Source organism: Lytechinus variegatus, chromosome 4, assembly GCF_018143015.1.
Source record: "Lytechinus variegatus isolate NC3 chromosome 4, Lvar_3.0, whole genome shotgun sequence".
Classification (NCBI taxonomy): domain Eukaryota; kingdom Metazoa; phylum Echinodermata; class Echinoidea; order Temnopleuroida; family Toxopneustidae; genus Lytechinus; species Lytechinus variegatus.
The window spans coordinates 52696252-52715989 of record NC_054743.1 but is presented as its reverse complement, the minus strand read 5'-3'; the positions used below and the strand labels follow the sequence as shown (position 1 = coordinate 52715989).

At 35.6% G+C, this 19738-nt stretch overlaps 1 protein-coding gene across 1 annotated transcript; it reads right to left on the bottom strand.

Moving 5' to 3' along the window:
* Window positions 1-127: 127 nt before the first annotated feature.
* LOC121414313 (mitochondrial pyruvate carrier 2-like) lies at window positions 128-15533 on the bottom strand. Its single transcript, XM_041607448.1, has 6 exons — window positions 15430-15533; window positions 5852-6041; window positions 5349-5389; window positions 4400-4484; window positions 1599-1710; window positions 128-491 (listed from the first exon to the last, which is right to left on the bottom strand). Exons 2-6 carry the CDS (start codon window positions 6024-6026, stop codon window positions 404-406), a joined length of 501 nt encoding a protein of 166 aa, XP_041463382.1. The 5' UTR covers window positions 6027-6041; window positions 15430-15533; the 3' UTR covers window positions 128-403.
* Between the last annotated feature and the right edge of the window lie 4205 nt (window positions 15534-19738).

The window sequence follows — 19738 nt, the reverse complement described above, 5'->3', positions numbered from 1 at the left end:
TTGGTATACCAGACTTCCAATGATAATACAAACAAGTGAATTCAGGAGGAGGAGGAGGATACATTCAGTAGGATCGTTTTATAAATCTCACTATATTATCTTTAATTCGTAGAAAAAAAAAATTGTTGCTCTTTTAAATGGCATAATGCAGACAAACAGGTGGAAAAACACAATATACTATGAAAACTTGACTCTCAGAACTATTCATGTAATGTTCAATGAGTGACAAGGATACTGTATTAAATATGCTAGTGTAATTGAATTTCTTCTATCAGAATTCAATCATCATCAAACCTTCAGCAGGGTGACAATCATAGTCACATCATCAAGGCCATGTGATCTCGTGTTGAAGGTCATGGTGTGATAGTGTCTGGAAGATCAAATGATTTGGATGGACTTGTCATCAGGCTTGAGTGACAGTTGTGGTTGTAGACTCTGAAACTAATTCTGAAGCCTTCTCTGCAGCCAGTTTCTCCTGCTCCTTTGTATATCTAAGATAAAAGGAAAAGAACAAACATTATTGACCAATTGTTTAAAAGGAAAACAACGGATGCCACTTTAAAGCGCGGAAACCAACTCGCATATTTAAAGAGCTGTGACCTTAGACTTGTGGACTCTGAATTCGAACTTAGCCTGTATTTTGGTGTCATCTACCTACACACCAAAAATTTTAAAATCCATTAAATATTTTCGAGTTATTGTGCGGAAACCAAGTGGGCAGACAGACAGAAAGACGGAAGGACAGGGGCAATGTTTAACGCCCCCTCCGGACTTCGTCTGCGGGGGCATAAAAACCAAAGAAATACATAAGAAATTTAAAATAAACAATAAAATACATGAGGAATTGATTTTGGTACCAGAATTATTTTCCTTCACTGTTAGGAATCCCATAAACAATAGGAGTTTTATTTAGTGAATTGCAGCAAAAAGTGATTTTCATGTATAAATTATAATTTATATGTTACATAATTAATTGTAAATGTAAAAAATATCTATGAACTTTGTGCAATGTACCTGTGCAATGGCATAGATAATGTCATTCTCTACTTTTGTGCAAATTTGTTTCACAATCACATGATCTGTGGCTGAGATCTTGGGGGAGGGGCTAACCCCCCCCCCCCCCATAACCTTAAGTTTGCAAAATAACCCAGTTATCACGAACCATAATAAGGAGAAATTTATTAAATTTCAATTATAGGATGCATAGGGTGGCTGCCTGCATAGAATGAAGGGAAACTGTGATAGTATCTCCAAAAAAGACACTTTTTCTATACATGTTGGGCAAGTTCCACCCCAAAAAAATTATTTGAATGAATAAAGAAAAATTTAACCCCTGTATTGTTAAAAAATAAGCAAACTCTAATATTTAATTGCTTTTTTTTCATCCACATCAAATTTGGATAGAATTTCTGACATATTTGAAAGATTTCATGTCTTTATTGTAATCAGTTTTGTTGGGGCGGGCCTACCCATTAAACATTACCATTCAAAACAAACAACTTGGTTTCACATTTTGTCTAGCGAATAACTTTGTAACTTAAGTGTTGCTTACTGGGCACCACATCCAAAGGACATGAAAATACTTGTGAATTACTTACAAATAAATCCTAAGAAGTTGCATGAGCCCAGTCAGACCAAGAAAGAAGTTAACACTGAACAGGTTCCAGTTTTTAGGGATGATCACTATGGAGTATCTAGCCCAAATTACACCTGTGTGGAGAACAAGCAATATCAAATCAATCCATTAAATAAAAACAACAGTTTAACAATCATATTATGAAATTTTGTCATAAATTGGAAAAGAAATTAAGGTTTTCTGAACTAGAAAACTGAATGAGATTTGGATTATTTCACAAGGATGAATAAGAAATACTACAGTTGGCTATGAAATCTCTTGGAGAGGATTTCATAAAAAGTCTTGCACTCAGCCAATCAGATAAGAGTATTTTCAATGGCTTATAATAGTCAATTGAAATTATTGATATGCACGGCACTTCACAAACTGCTCTCCAAATAGCTAGAGAGACCAAGTTTGGATTGGGTTCTACAGTGCGTATCAAAAAAAAGTTTACACTTTGAAAAAGCCCTGGGAATTTAAAAATATACAACATGTGAGTAATTTTTTCACATACAATCCTGCGTTTGGGTCTCATCTATCCAATGAAAGTAAAAGTTTTGTCAGAATGTTACACTTGAGTGAGCACTGTCCATTTTTGTAAAGCTCGCAGAAATCTGTTTGCGCAGAAATGCCCGTTTGTACGCTGTGTCAAGGGGAAAGGTGAAATCAAACTCATCCTGCGAAGCATTTCTCATACATTTCCCTTGCACTTTTAGTCAATTGAAATAAAACGGATACATTCAAGCATTTTCTAACAATTTTGCCACCCAAATTGAAATTTTAACACTTAGTATACACAACTTTTACCCTTTTGTGCCTGCTGCTGGATCTGAGGACATAACTGAATCTGAACTAAAGTTTAGATCGGACATCTCTAGCATTTTTCACTAAGTTTTTATCATTCAAAGTGGGTTTACATTTCATTTTTTATTTAATACTTGTTTCTCCACACTTTCCCCAAGCTTGACAATGATTAACAAAATGAAAATCAAGCCTAAGCCATTTCATGTAAATCACAGCTCAGTGTAAAGCAAATATCGTCCCGATGGCCTCGGTGTGTGGGGGAGAGGGGTAGGGCGAAATACACTCCTCGTAGTGGTTTTTGGTAAAGAAACAAGTTAAATAGGTAAAAGATATCTTCAAATCAATTTCATTAGCTACATTCCACGTGTTATTCATTATTAAGGTCTACTTTTATTCGCATAACTATTTCAAAGTTCTGCGCAAATCATTTTTCACTAACTTTTCTAAAGGAAGTGGTGCTCAGTCAAGCGGAAATATTTTTCGACAGTTTTATCGTCATTTGCTTAAATGGACCTGTACCAATGTTAGAATGTGGAAAAGTCTTCAGGATATTACAAATATATATTTTTCCAGGATTTTTTCTAAGTGTAAACTTTTTTTTGATACGCACTGTATAATAATACTGCTCTATAGCTTAGCACCTCTTGGATTTACTCATCATTATTAAAAGATTGTTCCACTTCATTCCAACATCTATACCAAAATAGCATTCAGTCATTGTATATTGCATATTATGTACTATCTAATATTTCCAGGTGCTTCCAAAGGGACTTGCATATCATTATAGTGGCGTAAGCCTAGCAAGCTTTTTACAAGCTCATACATTCATGTCAAGGAATTAATTCCTTCTGGGTACCCATTTACCTCACCTGGGTTGAGTGAAGCACAGTGTGGATAAACTTCCTGCTGAAGGAAAAATATGCCATGCTCTGTTTCAAAGCCCAGATACTGATCCACTTGGCCACAATGCTCAATTTATGAGACATATTTGGGCATGGTATTCCCACGGTAGAATATCCAGCCTAATCCTAATAGACCAGTGATACAGGAACATCAATCAGACAAAGCTAAGTGGTAATGAACCATCGAAAGTAAAGAATTACTCTATCACAAACTCTATGTCAGATCACAACGTTCACATACCACTTTAGGCAACATAACTCAAACAATTACCTCACCAGGGTTGAGTGCGGTGCATTATGGATAAATTTCATGCTGAAGGAAAATATGCCATGGCTGGGATTTGAACCTAAGACTCTCTGTTTCAAAGTCTAGAGACTCATCCACTAAGCCACAGTGGATTAATAGCATTCCCACATTGTTAGACACCCCCCCCCCCTTGCTGAGAAACATGCCCTACAAAAGCCACCAGTTTGCCTGCAATATAAAAAAGCTTTTTGGACAAAGTTTTTTTTTGTGATGTCTCATATTTGCTAAGAATAAAGATTAGACTGTGAAACATGTCTTCAACGCTTCACAGCGAGAGCACCAGACTGTCTAACACTTAATTGATAAATAGTGTAGAATATCCTGAACATTCCATACCTATAGCAGCTAGAGCACCAGACTGTCTAACACTTGATTAATAGTGTAGAATAACCTGAACATTCCCTACCTGTAGTAGCTAGAGCACCAGACTGTCTAACACTTAATTGATTACTAGTGTAGAGTAATCTGAACATTCCCTACCTGTAGCAGCTAGAGCACCAGACTGTCTAACACTTAATTGATTAATAGTGTAGAATAACCTGAACATTCCCTACCTGTAGCAGCTAGAGCACCAGACTGTCTAACACTTAATTTATTAATAGTGTAGAGTAACCTGAACATTCTCTACCTGTAGCAGCTAGCGCACCAGACTGTCTAACACTTGATTAATAGTGTAGAATAACCTGAACATTCCCTACCTGTAGCAGCTAAAGCACCAGACTGTCTAAAACTTACTTAATAGTGCAGAATAACCTGAATAGTCCCTACCTGTAGCAGCTAGAGCACCAGACTGTCTAACACTTAATTTCTCTGCAGGACGAGTGTAATCAGCGATTCCAGCAAATACAAGGCACTAAGTATGAAATGAGAGTATCAAAAATTTTGTTCACTTATCCAAGCATTTAAAGAAAGAAATATTGCAGACTTCGAGATCTGTAACAGTACACCTACAGTACAAGAAAAAAGATCCAAGAACAAAAAAAACAGAAAGGCACAGCATATATAAACCGAGTTCCAAAAGAAACTGATCAAACTTTACAAGGGCACTGCACAAATTCCACACAGTCAAAATGAACAATATTTTTAAACAGGCTAGCTTCAATAATCTTTGAAATAAAATGACTGGACCAATCACACAGCCACACACAAAACCCCCTGGGGATGTCCAGGCAAGCAGGAGATAATCTGAACAAGGTATAAATGTTTGTGTGTATCTCACCCAGCCACACACAGGTAACAGCATGTTTAGATCACCCCCCGCTTACCGGGTTATCGCCCAGGAATCTGTGTGTCACTGTGTGATTGCTCCAGTCATTCAAAACTTTTGATTTTAATTTCCTGTGATTTAACCAATTTCTTAATTATTGATGTGTGCTCTGTAAACATTATTGAAGCTAGTCTGTATAAAAAATATTGTTCATTTTGACTGAGTGGAATTTGTGCAGTGCCTTTGTATAGTTTGATCAATTTCTTTTGGAACCCAGTTTATATGACGAGCAAGTGGCAATGTACACAATTTTTATTAATAGTATAAATTTACTCAAAAGGTAAATACACCTATAAAATGAAGTTAATATGAGGCATTTAAAAAAACGTATTTACTACTGTACAGTTGACACATTAGACCCTGATATTGATATTCTACAGATACAAACTGCATAACAAAAAATTCAGAAAAGTTTGTAAATTGTTCTTGCATGAAATGAAAATCACTTACCCATTTAAAACAAGGAGCCCAGAAGTGAATAGTTTTCATTCCTGCAGAGAAAACAAAAAGTAGAATCAAACTGGTATAAATTATTAATTTAAAAAAAAAATTCACCTTGCATAGTACTATTCATATCGACAAAAAAAAATGTGTTACAAGTACACTTGAAATATTTATTGATTATTGTTTGAATGTTCAACAACTTTTAAGGCATTACAACACAAATAGAGAATATTCTCATGCATGCGATGGTAAAACATTTTGCATTTGGTGGGAGGAAGAGACTCACTATTCAACAAGGCAAATTTTTCTTTCACCTCATGTGAAATCTTGTACCATCACAGTTATGCCTATAAACTTTGCTATTATAGCAACTACCACTACACCAGGGCTAAGCAACCGGGGATCGGCAGCCGATCATAAAGTCTGCATCATACAAACCTCCCGTGTTTGTTGCCATCATTTGATTTTTTGTGGTTTTAGATCAAGAAAGCAATGTTGTATACATGTACCTGCCGGGTGGTTCCACAATGGTTTGAGTTTTTCTGGGAGTGCAAGCTCTATCTTAGCATCTACATTAGCCCAGAGAGATTGTTGCTTGGGGGCAGCATCTGCAAGACCTCGATGCTGCTGCTGCCGAGAGAAGAATCTAATACATGTCAGGACAGCATGTCTACGGCTTGCCATATCACTAGAACAATACTGGATGGATAAATAAAAGAGCAAAGAAAATAGATGTTAGAAGGAAAAATTACAAGATTTAGTTTTCTAGATCAACTTGTCTGTATTAAAGCAGAACAACTGGCCCCTGAATAGTTAGGGAATCTTGGTAGGGTCAAGGCACTGGAAAGTACGTCTGATGCTGATCAGTACCCTGGTTGCCTTATTGACAGCATTTGACACTTGCTTGTGGAATTTTAGATCGTCGTCAATGATGATCCCTAAATCTCTTTCTTCTCTAAGTGCATTTAGTACTGTACTCCCAGTGTTGTAATTCTCTCTTTGGTCACCTGGTCCAAGATGCAAATATGTACATGTACTTGCTAAATGTCACATTTTTAATTTGATAATTTATTCATCATTACTGTGAAATGGTATTTTGAAATCCAGTAACTCTTGCTAAAAAAGCCGTCCCATTCTGGATATCAAAGAATATTGATATCTACAACCCTTGCTTATGTGTTTTAAGCTAAAGTTCAAGCGCCCCCTACTATCAATCTCACTCCCTCTGTTGTATTCTTCATTGGCACCATTGGAAGAGCAGCAGTTCAAAGGAGACTATTAAAATTGTTGTGAAGTTAACAAGTACTAGAAGTGAATCTAGGTTTTGGTGAGTTGGGTGAAGGTTGCATAAGAAGTACAGAATACCTGTAAGAGTATACAGCTGAGCTTTTGTGTTACTGCTGATGTGACCAGGAGGTAGAAAAAGAACTAAATCTACAAATCAACAAGCATAACGATATCATCAACTGAATCTGGATTTGTACAGTGCAGGACCGTTTCCGTATAGCGCACTGGGTGAAATCATTTTGCAAGCATATATCATATCAAGTGGAATGCCTCTGGCAGTCTCTCCTGCATTACGCGATTCAAAAGCTGAAAACAGCTATTGAATGATTATTCACAAAAGAAAACATTCATATAATTAGGGACTTCAGCCATGTGACATTTCTCATTGACCGCGATCAATCTCCACGCAAAGTCAATGAGAGCCCATTGACTTTGTTCACAATCACGAGCGGTCTGCTTTTGGCACACGATTTGTGAATGAATTGAGAAAGACGGACTTGTGACAAGTTGTTTTCAAAGGCTCAGGGCATCGTTCTGATTGGTCAGACCTCCGAACAATAATAAAGAACTGATGAATATACATGAAAAATTAACATACCCCAAAATAGCCATGTCCATCACTGTCTTAGAAGTGAAATTGTTGTTGAGAGAATATCTTAAGCTGGCAACCCCGAAAGGTGTCAATGGGATTCGCTATGTTTTGGTACGTAGCATTATCATTATTATTTGTTGCTATTTATTAAGTTTCTCGATTCTTTATTAAAAATTGGCCATGCCTTGCTCGGCAGAGTAACATGATGTCCCATTCATTTTTTGAATAATTTCTAAGTCAGTCCGAGTGAGCAGAGGCAGAACCCCCAGTCGATGACGTCATCATCATATTCCGAGTAGATTCGTCCACTGATCAGGAGGGGTGAAAAATAGGGTCACCATTTTTACGTAATTATCTTTATCCAACATGTTTGAAAATTAATGAAAAACAATTTTTTATGATGTCACAGAATTATAATATCAATAAAGGGCTCAAATGATCATTAAAATCATTATTTGAAAATGAATTCCACATTTCCACTCTTGACATACTTTGACCTATGACAAATGGTATCGTGCCACAGCGAGATTTCATAATATACCCCTTGCATCATGCTCAATTCTTCTGCGATTAAACAAGATCACCATCTTTAATCATTAAAATTATCATCTTTGACACTTTACTGAGTGCATTAATTATTTTAATAATGCTGATCTGTACTCCGGGAAAATGTAAGTGTGACTCTCTAGATCCAACTAAAAGAACACTTACAAACATTTTATTTCATAATATTGTCTGGAACAAACACACCATATTTTTACAACATGAAAATCTACAAGTGGGGCTGTACTGGACATCTTCGGAAGAGTACAGAGACTTGTAAATAGAAGTCAGAATTTATCAATTATTTTCTTGGGGGGGGAATTCATTGGCTCCTTAAAGGCTATGATATGAAAAGTTTATAAGGAATAGTGCATTAGTAGACTGACATGGATGAGGATGGGGGGGGGTTGGAAAATTTCAAACACGAGAAAAAATTAAAAATAATCATGACAATGTCGATCAATCATTTAATGAATGTCTTTGAAAAAGAAATATCAAATATCAAAGTAATTCCAAGGTTATCAAACTTCCCTTTATATCAAATGAATATTGATATTAAATAAGGAAAAATAGTTGGAAACTGCATATATAGGAACAACTAAAATGCTATAGATCTTACAGAATTACGATTCCATACATGTATTTCATAAATCAAGTTCAAGGTCATAACGCGAGTGAATTTTCCACCCCCCAAAAAAAAAATGTTAAAAATTCATGTGCTTACTATTACTGCTACACGTAAATAACATAATATAGCGTAATCTGCACTAAAATTCCGGTACAATTGACAATAAGGGGGAAAATGTAATGAAATTATAATATCATATTTCATTATCAAGTTCAAGGTTATAACGTGAATTTCCCCCCCCAAAAAAAATGAGCTTACTAATAAATGACACAATAAAGCTCAATATGCATTAAAATTCCTGTTGAACTGACTCTAGATCCTCAAGAGGGAAAATGTGATAAAAATTATGATTTCATATTTCAAGGTCAAATTCGAGGTAATAAGACTTCTGATATTCCAAGTGGTGGTCAAAAAAAAAATTTCATACTTTTGAATAGCATTGCACAACATATTATTCAACTAATCATTTCCACTTTAATTGACCAGAAAGGCAAAAATATTGAAAAATATGCAAAAATTATGATTTAATATTTCATAAATTTATTAATGACCATGCAAAATAATACATCGAGGCAAAATATAATATCTCTACTAACATCCTGCCAAGTTTCAAAGCTTTAATGCAAAAAACATGCAAATAACAAAAGTTTGAAAATATCATGTCAGGTTTTTCATGGTGCCATGCTCACAAAAAAGTAAAACAAAAGAATGACCTTTGACCGTTGGTCAAATACTATGTCCAATTGCCAAAACATAATGATTTGTTGGGTCAATTTTCGAAATTCAAAGTGTTCTGAGATCTGGAAGTTCCTCTTTCCAATGGTATCAATTGCAAAGCTGTTATTACAAGTTCTAAAAATCACCTGAAATGCCTAATATAATAAAATGTCCAGAGATCTAAAATTACCTTTGACCTTGATCATGTGATCTAAGATTTGTGCAAGGCAATCATTTATACTTGATTACCCTTAAAAGTCTATGTTTCATGAACTAGATCCATAAACTTTGTGAATGCCAATTCAACAAATACCCCCAACATGACCAAAGTTCATTGACCCTTAAGTGACCTTTGGCCTCGGTCATGTGACCTGAAACTCGGGAAGGATGTTCAGTAATACTTCATTACCCTTACATGTATGTTAAAGTTTCATGAGCTTTGAGTAATGAGCACAAACTGGACCCTCAAAAAAGGAAAAATTATGTCCCCTTCATTCTCCTTCTGTCAAAATTGAAAACAAAATGGCCGATCAATATTAACCAAAACGAACGCAACATAGACTTCTAACTTTTTGTAGGTATGTGCGAATACGGGGCATCGCGAGCGCTGGTTTTGGTGGCACGGTTTTCGCGCGGGTTTTGCTGCAAGTGGCATCGCCTCTGTCTGGGCGGCTCATCGAAAATGGGGTTTAATGCGCATGCGCACATAGTAGATGCAATCTCATGCCTTTTTCAGACAGTTGAAGATGTGCAGTTTCTAGTTTCAATGAGGATACTCGCCTGCAAAGTGTGGATATCGGAGCTTGAAAGTTCATCAAATTTTTGGACGCGTAAATGTTCGAAATTTTTTCATTTTTTTTTGTCATGTTTCATTATTTGGAGACTGGATTTGCCTTTGAAAGGAGAATATCTTAAATGTTTATTTTTCTATTAAAATGCATGAACTATATGTTTGGTTTTTTTTGTAATTTTTTTCACTCTTGTAAGAAAATACATAAAAACTCAGAGGAAATAATATTTCATTTCCAGATTGGTCTAAGTCCTGTATTTATGTTTTTTTATTTTTAATTTTACTATTTATTTTTTTATTTACTTTTCTTTTTTTTTTATTAGGGGTGCAGTTGGGGGTTGTGTTTTGAATTGGAAAATATATGGGATTGGTATAAGTTTTTGAGTCACTTTTGTTTCTTTTGTTCTTAGAGTTTGTTTGGAGCTTTGATGTCTGTTATGTTGTTGTTTAGAGCTTTGTTATATTTTTTTCCTGGTTGTTTTTGTTTTGCTTTGAAAGAAATAGACCACTCTTTTCCTTTCCTTTGGCTTCAACTAATAATTTGAATTTATTTTTCTTAAAAAAAAGAAAGCTCAAACAGGGCCTTTGTAATACAATGTATGTATACAAATCTAAGAAATACATTGACAACTGATAGAATATATTCAAAGTTAATTTTTATCCTTCTTGATACTTGAAATAAATTGCATACAATTCTATTTTACACTCAGCTACTCATTCCTCCTAAAAAAATGTAATCACATGTCCATTGTCTCTAAAATCAAAAGCTACATATTATACATGTATAACAAATTGTTAAAACAATAGAATATATAAGGAATTGGTGAAACAATCAAATACATCAGAAAAAAGCACACATATTTTTATCTGGTCATACAAAGTACAAAAGATTTTTTTTATACGTAAAAAAAGTACCACCGTACATACATGTACACATATACAAAATTACAATACAAAGTTGAAAAACAGCTTGTAATTTATATCAGAAAACAAAGAAATACACTAGAAATTACAAAAACAATACTTTAGACAAATTCAGTTAGGAAATTATCTACATGATGCTGTTTTGATGCCAACTAAATTATATAAATTATCTATCATGATCACCTTCATTTGGCAAAAAAGAGGGGAGTAATAACAATGCATTGACGCCCAATGGCGACAATGCATTGTTCTTGTTCCATATTCCTATTCCGTAATCTTCTTCTTCTTCTTCCACCAAAATCCCATTTGTTTAACACATGGTTTTGTTAGCTCTACCCTGACTCCGTCCCTCATCCAAATTCATCCAAATTTGGTAGACATGTTGTCCAGCATCCCTAGTTGTGCCTCTCGTCTTCCATTTTCCAAAATCACTCATGCATGACCATCCAGGCGCCATTTTGTCCATTTCAAGTCCATTTGCATACCATTCTTCATTCTTTCATATCTCAATTATCCTGCATGCTACAGACTTCTAACAAATTGCTATAGATAGTCCAAGAGTTTCTCTATCATCTGCGACGCATAACCTGACCTTCAAAATGCCATCTTCATGTCCTAAATTCAAATCCGAAATAGCCTTCCTTCAAAAACTTCATATTTATTGAAATGTAAAGTAAAAAAATCGTAAAATGGCCATAACTTTCTTGTTTTGATTCATTTTGAGCTCATTTATTCAGGAATTGATCACGGTATCATAAAATACAAGTTACTGAGTTTTCACGCATCATTGATTCTCCGTCATTGAAATAGCGCCCTCTAAAGTTTCAAAAACGCTTACCTTTGAATGCTCCTCATTGCGTCATGCGTGGCCAAACCCGTACCCTTTTTTGAATTTAAGGTCTTCAAGATATGATCTTTCATGCCATTCAAAAAAATATATACCTTACAACTGACGAAATATCTGAAAAATGCTCCCGAAAATCAGCAAAATACCCAAAAATGCACTTTACTGCCAGCACAACTTCAACTTCCTCTTATTTCCTTATTATTGAAGCTTATTCTTTCTAACTTGGCTGATATGAGTATTGATATATACTTCAACCGTTCGTCAACCTTTTGTAACAGAAACTGACAAAAATCTGACGTCAGCTTCAAATTATTGTGCAAAACCTTCATTTTTAATGTCTTTCTTTATATGGCATTTACTTCCGGTCTATTGCCTGCTTACAAATAAAAGTGGTATCAATGTCACCGCATTGGAATACTCTTTCCAGTGATACCAAATACGACATAGGTTACAACAGAAAATTTCAAGATAAGTCAATCTGAACATATGGTATACTGCTCACAATGCACACATTTTCAACAACAACATATGGGGTGCCAAATGGTCTAAAAATGTTTACTCCAGAATGTAACTTCCTATGGAGAGCAAAATGTGCTACAATTCAACTTGATTAACATGTAATTTTTGTTAGTCCTCCCCTGCCACCGTTCCTCATCCAAATTCATTCTAATTTGGTAGACGTGTTATCCATAATTAGTGACAATAACTTTAGAAATAGCGCCCTCTATTGCAAAGTCTTAAAATAGTTGAATTGCCATAACTTCCTTGTTTGAATTTATTTTTGTCTCATATTTTCAGGGTTTGCCAATTGTATCATTTCACATAATCCAACTGTGTTTTACGCATCAGTGACCATTCCTTTAAGAAATAGCGCCCTCTAACATTTTGAGAATGTATATCATCTAGAGTTTTCTCTCTATCTCCTTCTGTTTCTTGGCCTATATTAAATCAGAGGCGTCAATGCATGCACATCGTTCTGAAACGATTGCAGTTCTAGTCTTCTTCTTCTTCTTCCACCAAAATCCCATTTGTTTAACACATGGTTTTGTTAGCTCTACCCTGACTCCGTCCCTCATCCAAATTCAACCAAATTTGGTACACATGTTGTCAACTATAACTAGTTGTGCCTCTCGTCTTCCATTTTCCAAAATCACTCATGCATGACCATCCAGGCGCCATTTTGTCCATTTCAAGTCCATTTGCATACCATTCTTCATTCTTTCATATCTCAATTATCCTGCATGCTACAGACTTCTAACAAATTGCTATAGATAGTCAAAGAGTTGCTCCATCATCTGCGACGTATAACCAAACCTTCAAAATGCCATCTTCATGTCCTAAATTCAAATCCGAAATAGCCTTCCTTCAAAAAGTTCATAATTATTGAAATGTAAAGTAAAAAAATCGTAAAATGGCCATAACTTTCTTGTTTTTATTCATTTTGAGCTCATTCTCTCAGAAATTGATAACGGTATCATAAAATACAAGTTACTGAATTTTCACGCATCATTGACCTTCCGTCATCGAAATAGCGCCCTCTAAAGTTTCAAAAACGCTTACCTTTGAATGCTCCTCATTGCGTCATGCGTGGCCAAACCCGTACCCTTTTTTGAATTTAGGGTCTTCAAGATATGCCCTTTCATGCCAGTTAAAAAAATATATACCTTACAACTGACCAAATATCTCAAAAATGCTCCCGAAAATCAGCAAAATACCCAAAAATGCACTTTACTGCCAGCACAACTTCAACTTGCTCTTATTTCCTTATTATTGAAGCTAATTCTTTCTAACTTGGCTGATATGAGTATTGATATATACTTCAACCGTTCGTCAACCTTTTGTAACAGAAACTGACAAAAATCTGACGTCAGCTTCAAATTATTGTGCAAAACCTTCATTTTTAATGTCTTTCTTTATATGGCATTTACTTCCGGTCTATTGCCTGCGCACAAATAAAAGTGGTATCAATGTCACCGCATTGGAATACTCTTTCCAGTGATACCAAATACGACATAGGTTACAACAGAAAATTTCAAGATAAGTCAATCTGAACACATGGTATACTGCTCACTATGTACACATTATCAACAACAGAATTGTACACAGTGTCTATTGCATCGGTTTCGCACAAAAACGAACTGAACGTACTATGGCACGCCATTTGTCCAGTAAGGCGATAAACTCAGTTTATGCATGCACATCGTTCTGGTATGTACTTAACACTGGGTTACGTTGATGAATTGTCAGCGAATTTGTATGCTTATTTCTATTACTCTCTCTGCGTCTTTCTCTCTCTCTCTCTTTCTTCAGCGGCCACATGGTCTAAAAATGGACGAAATTTGTTTGACTCGAGAATGTAATTTCCTATGAAAAGCAAAATCTGCCAAAATCCAATTTAACATGTAATTTTTGTTAGTCCTTTCCTGCCTCCGTTTCTCATCCAAATTCATTCTGATTTGGTAGACATAATTAGGGACCATAACCTTTAGAAATAGCGCCCTCTATTGCAAAGTCTTAAAATAGTTGAATTGCCATAACTTCCTTGTTTGAATTTATTTTTGTCTCATATTTTCAGAGTTTGCCAATTGTATCATTTCGCATAATCCAACTGTGTTTTACGCATCAGTGACCATTCCTTTAAGAAATAGCGCCCTCTAATATTTTTAGAATGTATATCATCTAGAGTTTTCTCTCTATCTCCTTCTGTTTCATGCCCTCTATTAAATCAGAGGCGTCAATGCATGCACATCGTTCTGAAACGATTGCAGGTCTAGTTGTAATTTTGTGTTATTTGCATAAGTAATTAAAATTGATATTAGAGAAATTATTATACACATAATAAGAAAAATTACAAGATGAATTGTTACACATCAATTGAACCTTCTCTCACCTTTCCATTGAAACCTTAATTACTTCATAGGGCACAAAAACAAGAAGTTAGAGCCTGTTGAAGACTTGGGTCACAAAAAGGTCACAAAAAAATTTGTTCTGTACTCCATTGACTTTACATTAAGACAATGACCACAAATTTGGATGAATATGCGCGACTTAAACTGGAATAACTTTATAATTTCTTGATGAAAATTACAGTTCTTGGTATCATTTGAAAGGTCTTTTAAGAGCTTTCAAGTGATACCAAATTTATTCATATTTGATGATTTTCATTTTTTTTTTGTCACATACAGATTACAGTGTACCTACATTTTGTGCCTCGATCAATGTCAGGATTCTGTGTCAAGATAGACCTTCATCCATGTAATCGAGGAAAATGCATAGTTTATTTTTCCCCCTTTTATTTGGAGTGCTAATATTGTGACCCAAATTTTGAGAGTAAATAAAATAGGCCTAGGCCTAATTCAAGACAAAATAACTTTGACTACATGGTCATGGACATGATGGAGGAGTCCTGGGGTCCGTTTGAAAGAGTTGGGTTTAAACGCAAGCCAAACAGTCAGTCGCAAGTCCCAAATGCGTGCTGTTGATTGGTTGAAAATCACGTTACACATGACTTTTAGAATTGCGATTGATTACAACTCTTTTCTGCAACGGGCACTGGGCTCTAGCTCTGCTGCCCTGGCCCGCGGCGCTTCGCGGGCCGGAGCTCCCGTACCGTACGGTAGGTGGAGCGTGTACGATACCGTAGCGGTAGTGAAATCAAGTGGTGCATGCACGAACATCGCTTGAGCCACTAGTACGGTAGCCCATACTTACTCACGATCATGTATTGGAATTCAAGGAGTATAATACCATAAAACTTACCCTTGAATTGCTTTAGAGCAGTGAGCAATTTAACCGGTCTTAGATTAGAAGTTAGAACAATTAAAGAGCTTCGCCTTCGCCTTCGGTCCGATCAGTTCGAGCTAGTTCTGAAGACATTCACGAACATAGAGGGCGTCAACGGAGCCAGAGAGCCGGAGCGAACCGTGATCTGGGGCCTGCTGCACGACGTAATCCAGATATAAAGTATTTCTTTTTATTTTGTCTTCCCCCCGCCATAAAAAGTCAAAACATATATCATCAATTTCTTTGAAAACCCAGTCTGGAACTGGAGATAGGGAGCTTACATATGTCAATTTTGAGAACGCATACGTTTTTAGCAAAGGAATTTTTCCTACCAAAGTGAGATCTCGTTGTTTCCACCAATTTAATAACTTTTTTATTTTACTCAAAATTTCTTTGAAATTCATTTCTTCAGCCACATCAGGATTGAGTGGAAAGTAAATACCCAGTATTTTCACAATATAAACTCTTTTACCGAATGGAAAGCTGTCCCCCGATGGAACAGGAGGCCCTAGAGGCAAAATGAATGTTTTATTTTTATTCATTTTCAGTCCAGATATTTTCTTGAACTTCTCATGGATTATGTTTAATCTATCTATACAGTGCGTATCAAAAAAAAGTTTACACTTCGAAAAAATCCTGTAAAATTATATATTTGTAATATCCTGACGATTTTTCCACATTTTAGCATTGGTACAGATCCATTTAAGCAAATGACGACATAACTGTCGAAAAATATTTCCGCTTGAGTGAGCATCACTTACTTTTGAAAAGTTGGTGAAAAATGATTTGCGCAGAACTTTAAAATAGTTATGCGAATAATAGTAAACCTTAATCATGAAGAACACGTGAAAATTAGCAAGTAAAATTGATATGAAGATATCTTTTACCTTTTTAAACTTGTTTCCTTGCCCAAAACACTTCGAAGAGTGCATTGCGCCCCATCCCACTCCCCCACACAACGAGTCCATCGTGATGATATTTGCTTTACACTGAGCTGTGATTTACATGAAAAGGCTTAGGCTTGATTTTCATTTTGTTAATCATTGTCAAGCTTGGAAAAAAGTGTGGAGAAACAAGTATTAAATGAAAATGAAATGTAAACCAACTTTAAATGATAAAAACTTAGTGAAAAATGCTGGAGATGTCTGATATAAACTTTTGTTCAGATATGTTATGTCCTCAGATCCAGCTGGCATAAAAAGGGTAAAGGTTGTGCTTACTAAGTGTTGAAATTTCAAATTTGGGCGGCAAAATTGTTACAAAATGCTTGAATGTATCCGTTTTATTTCAATTGGCTAAAAGTACTAGGGAAATTTATAAGAAATGCTTCGCAGGGTAAGTTTGATTACACCCTTTCCCCTGGATACAACGTGAAAACAAGCATTTCTGCGCAAACAGATTTTTGCGAGCTTTACCAAAATGGACAGTGCTCACTCAAGTGTAACATTCTGTCAAAACTTTTACTTTCATTGGATAGATGAGACCCAAACCCATATTAATGTGTGAAAAAATTACCCACATGTTGTATATTTTTTAATTCCCAGGGCTTTTTCAAAGTGTAAACTTTTTTTGATATGCACTGTAGAGTCTAAATCTTGCACAAATAGTGTCATGTCATCAGCATAAAGAACCTGCTTAATTTCTGTATCGCCAAAGCAATTACTGAATTATCTTTTCGAATAGCATGAGCAGGGGCGTCGATCCATTTTTCAGATTGGGGGGCAAAATCATTAACGTTCCAAAGGCGCTGGATCGTACAAGACACCCACACATACACACACACACATATATATACATATGTATATATATATATATATATATATATATATATATTGTCACGTGGGAAGTGACTTTTTTTTAATTATATATCTACTGCTGCTTGACACCAAATAAGGAATACGTAAAAACTGATGATTGCAGTTATGAAAGATTTAATCAAACCTTTCCAATCTTTCTTTTTTATTTCTTTGTCAATGATTGTACAAGAAAATATACATAGACGTGGATTATGGATAACAAAATGTAACTTAACTTAAACGGTAATCGTTGATGTGAGCCCCCATATCTGGTCTGACACGCCCCACTTGGCCCTGGTGGTCGGTCCAGTTCCTGGCCTCCGCAGGTTGCGATGTCTCTTCCACTCGGCCTCGGCCTCCGCAGACTGTGTTACCCCTCGATGAGTAGCCCCCAGATAAGAGAGATGTGGCTTCAACGAAGACGAGATCGAGCCCCCAATGATGACATGAATTTTGACCAGTCATGTCGGTGGAGAACCGGCGGCAGCTGGGGTAGTTATCTCGTCACCGACGTAGTCCCTCAGTTTAAACTTAGACTGCCTACCCGAACATCTGTAGGGGAAGGCGGGGTAAGTTGTGACACTTTTTGCATTTTGCATGTTAGAATTGATATGAATAGTACTATTGTAGAAATAAGTACCTTGCCTTTAAATTTGATTCTTGGAAAATGTTTTTCACCTACATATAACTTTCTACCCCCACACTGAAAGTCATCGTGACCTTTGAAAAAACCGATGTCAATTGGCTCAACTTGCCCCATATATGGGGTAAGTTGTGCCACTGTCTGGGGTAAGTTGAGCCACAAAAACTACGTACAAAATGTATGGGGGGAGAAACAGCATGTCAATTTTTTGTTTAAAGTCTTTTCACTTGCTAATTCTCTATAAATATTAACATCCTTTAAAAGGAAAAGAGTAGTCATGTAAATTTGCTCCTTTCAGCCTGCATTTCAATCGATTTTTATGGTTTGTTTGTTTTTTAAGATACATTACCATAGGAATTACCATGGCTCAACTTGCCCCATGCTGTTTGGCTCAACTTACCCCAGTCCTAACTTAGTGCAATAATTTTGTATCCACACATTTATTATGCATCCATCATTTAAAAGACTATAATAAGAATGAAGATCCATACCTGGACTAACAATGTTGTTATCATGTCTTTACTATATTCAAAGACGTGTGTGTGTACTAAGCACTTATATTTCACACACTTTTTAACTTTTTTGGCTGAAATTCATACTTTTCCCTCTAAAAAACTACTTTTTGTTTCAAAGTGGAAAACAATGTGGTGGGGTTAGGGGTTGTCATCAATACATGACACCACCACAATGTCTGACTCATTCATTATTGGCCTGGGGCTGGTGGCTCAACTTACCCCGCCTTCCCCTAGTCTATTCTGGCTTAGGTGGTAAAACATACATAACTCGCCAATCAAAATGTGAGCGTGCAGCACTAGCTGAAACCTTTTACAACCTTAAAAGGGATATTTTGAAAACTTTGAAAAACTTGAAAATCTGTTAATTATTATGGCCTGAAAACTGGACATTTAAAGCATTTTTGTAATTATGAATAAGATGCATGTGTTAATATAACCATTTTCAACAATCAATGCGAGCGAAAATCGCGAGCTGTAATTTTTATAAACTGTCATAAAAAATAATATCAATGTAAGTAGTTTGTTATATAAGTAATATTGAAATATACATAACTCACCAATCGAAATGCGAGCGTGCAGCGCTAGCTGATATACGTTTTGACAATCGGACCTGAATAGGAATATTTCGAGAACTTCATGTACTGCATGAAAATAATAGTTACGTGATAAATCAAAATTTGCGAGCGCGCAGCACGAGCAGATAATATTAATATGCAGACCATAAAACTGACATTTTTAAAGAGCACTTAAAAAAATCGATTTGTAAATCACACAAAATAATGGAAGTTCGATTTCCGAGATGAAATATGTTTTGTATATTGACTTCCAAACTTAATATTTAAACCCCATTTCGAACAAGAAAGGAAAAAATCACCTTACAGTAGAGACATAAAAGATTCCTTTCCAAGTCTTCCCCTCATCTTATTTTATTTACTCGTCTTCCTCCTCTTTATTCTCCTCTCTTTTCCCTCCTTTTCTTTTTTCCATCCTTTTTTCTTTTCTTGCATCCGCCTTTGTAATTATAATTAAAATAGTCAAGACAAAAGAAATACAAAATATCAATCGAAAGAAAGAAAGAAAGGAAGCATCAAGAAAGAAAGGAAGGAAGGAAGCATCAAGAAAGAAAGAAAGAAAGAAAAAAAGAAAGAAAGAAAGAAAGAAAGAAGGAAAGAAAGAAAGAAAGAAAGAAAGAAAGAAAGAAAGAAAAAGAGAAAGAAAGAAAAAGAGAAAACATATAGCAGAGTGAAATATAAAAAAGAGATGACGAAATAAAATTGTAAAAAGTGTTCAATGTGATAAATGACACGTAACGCCAAAAGTGGGCGTGCCAG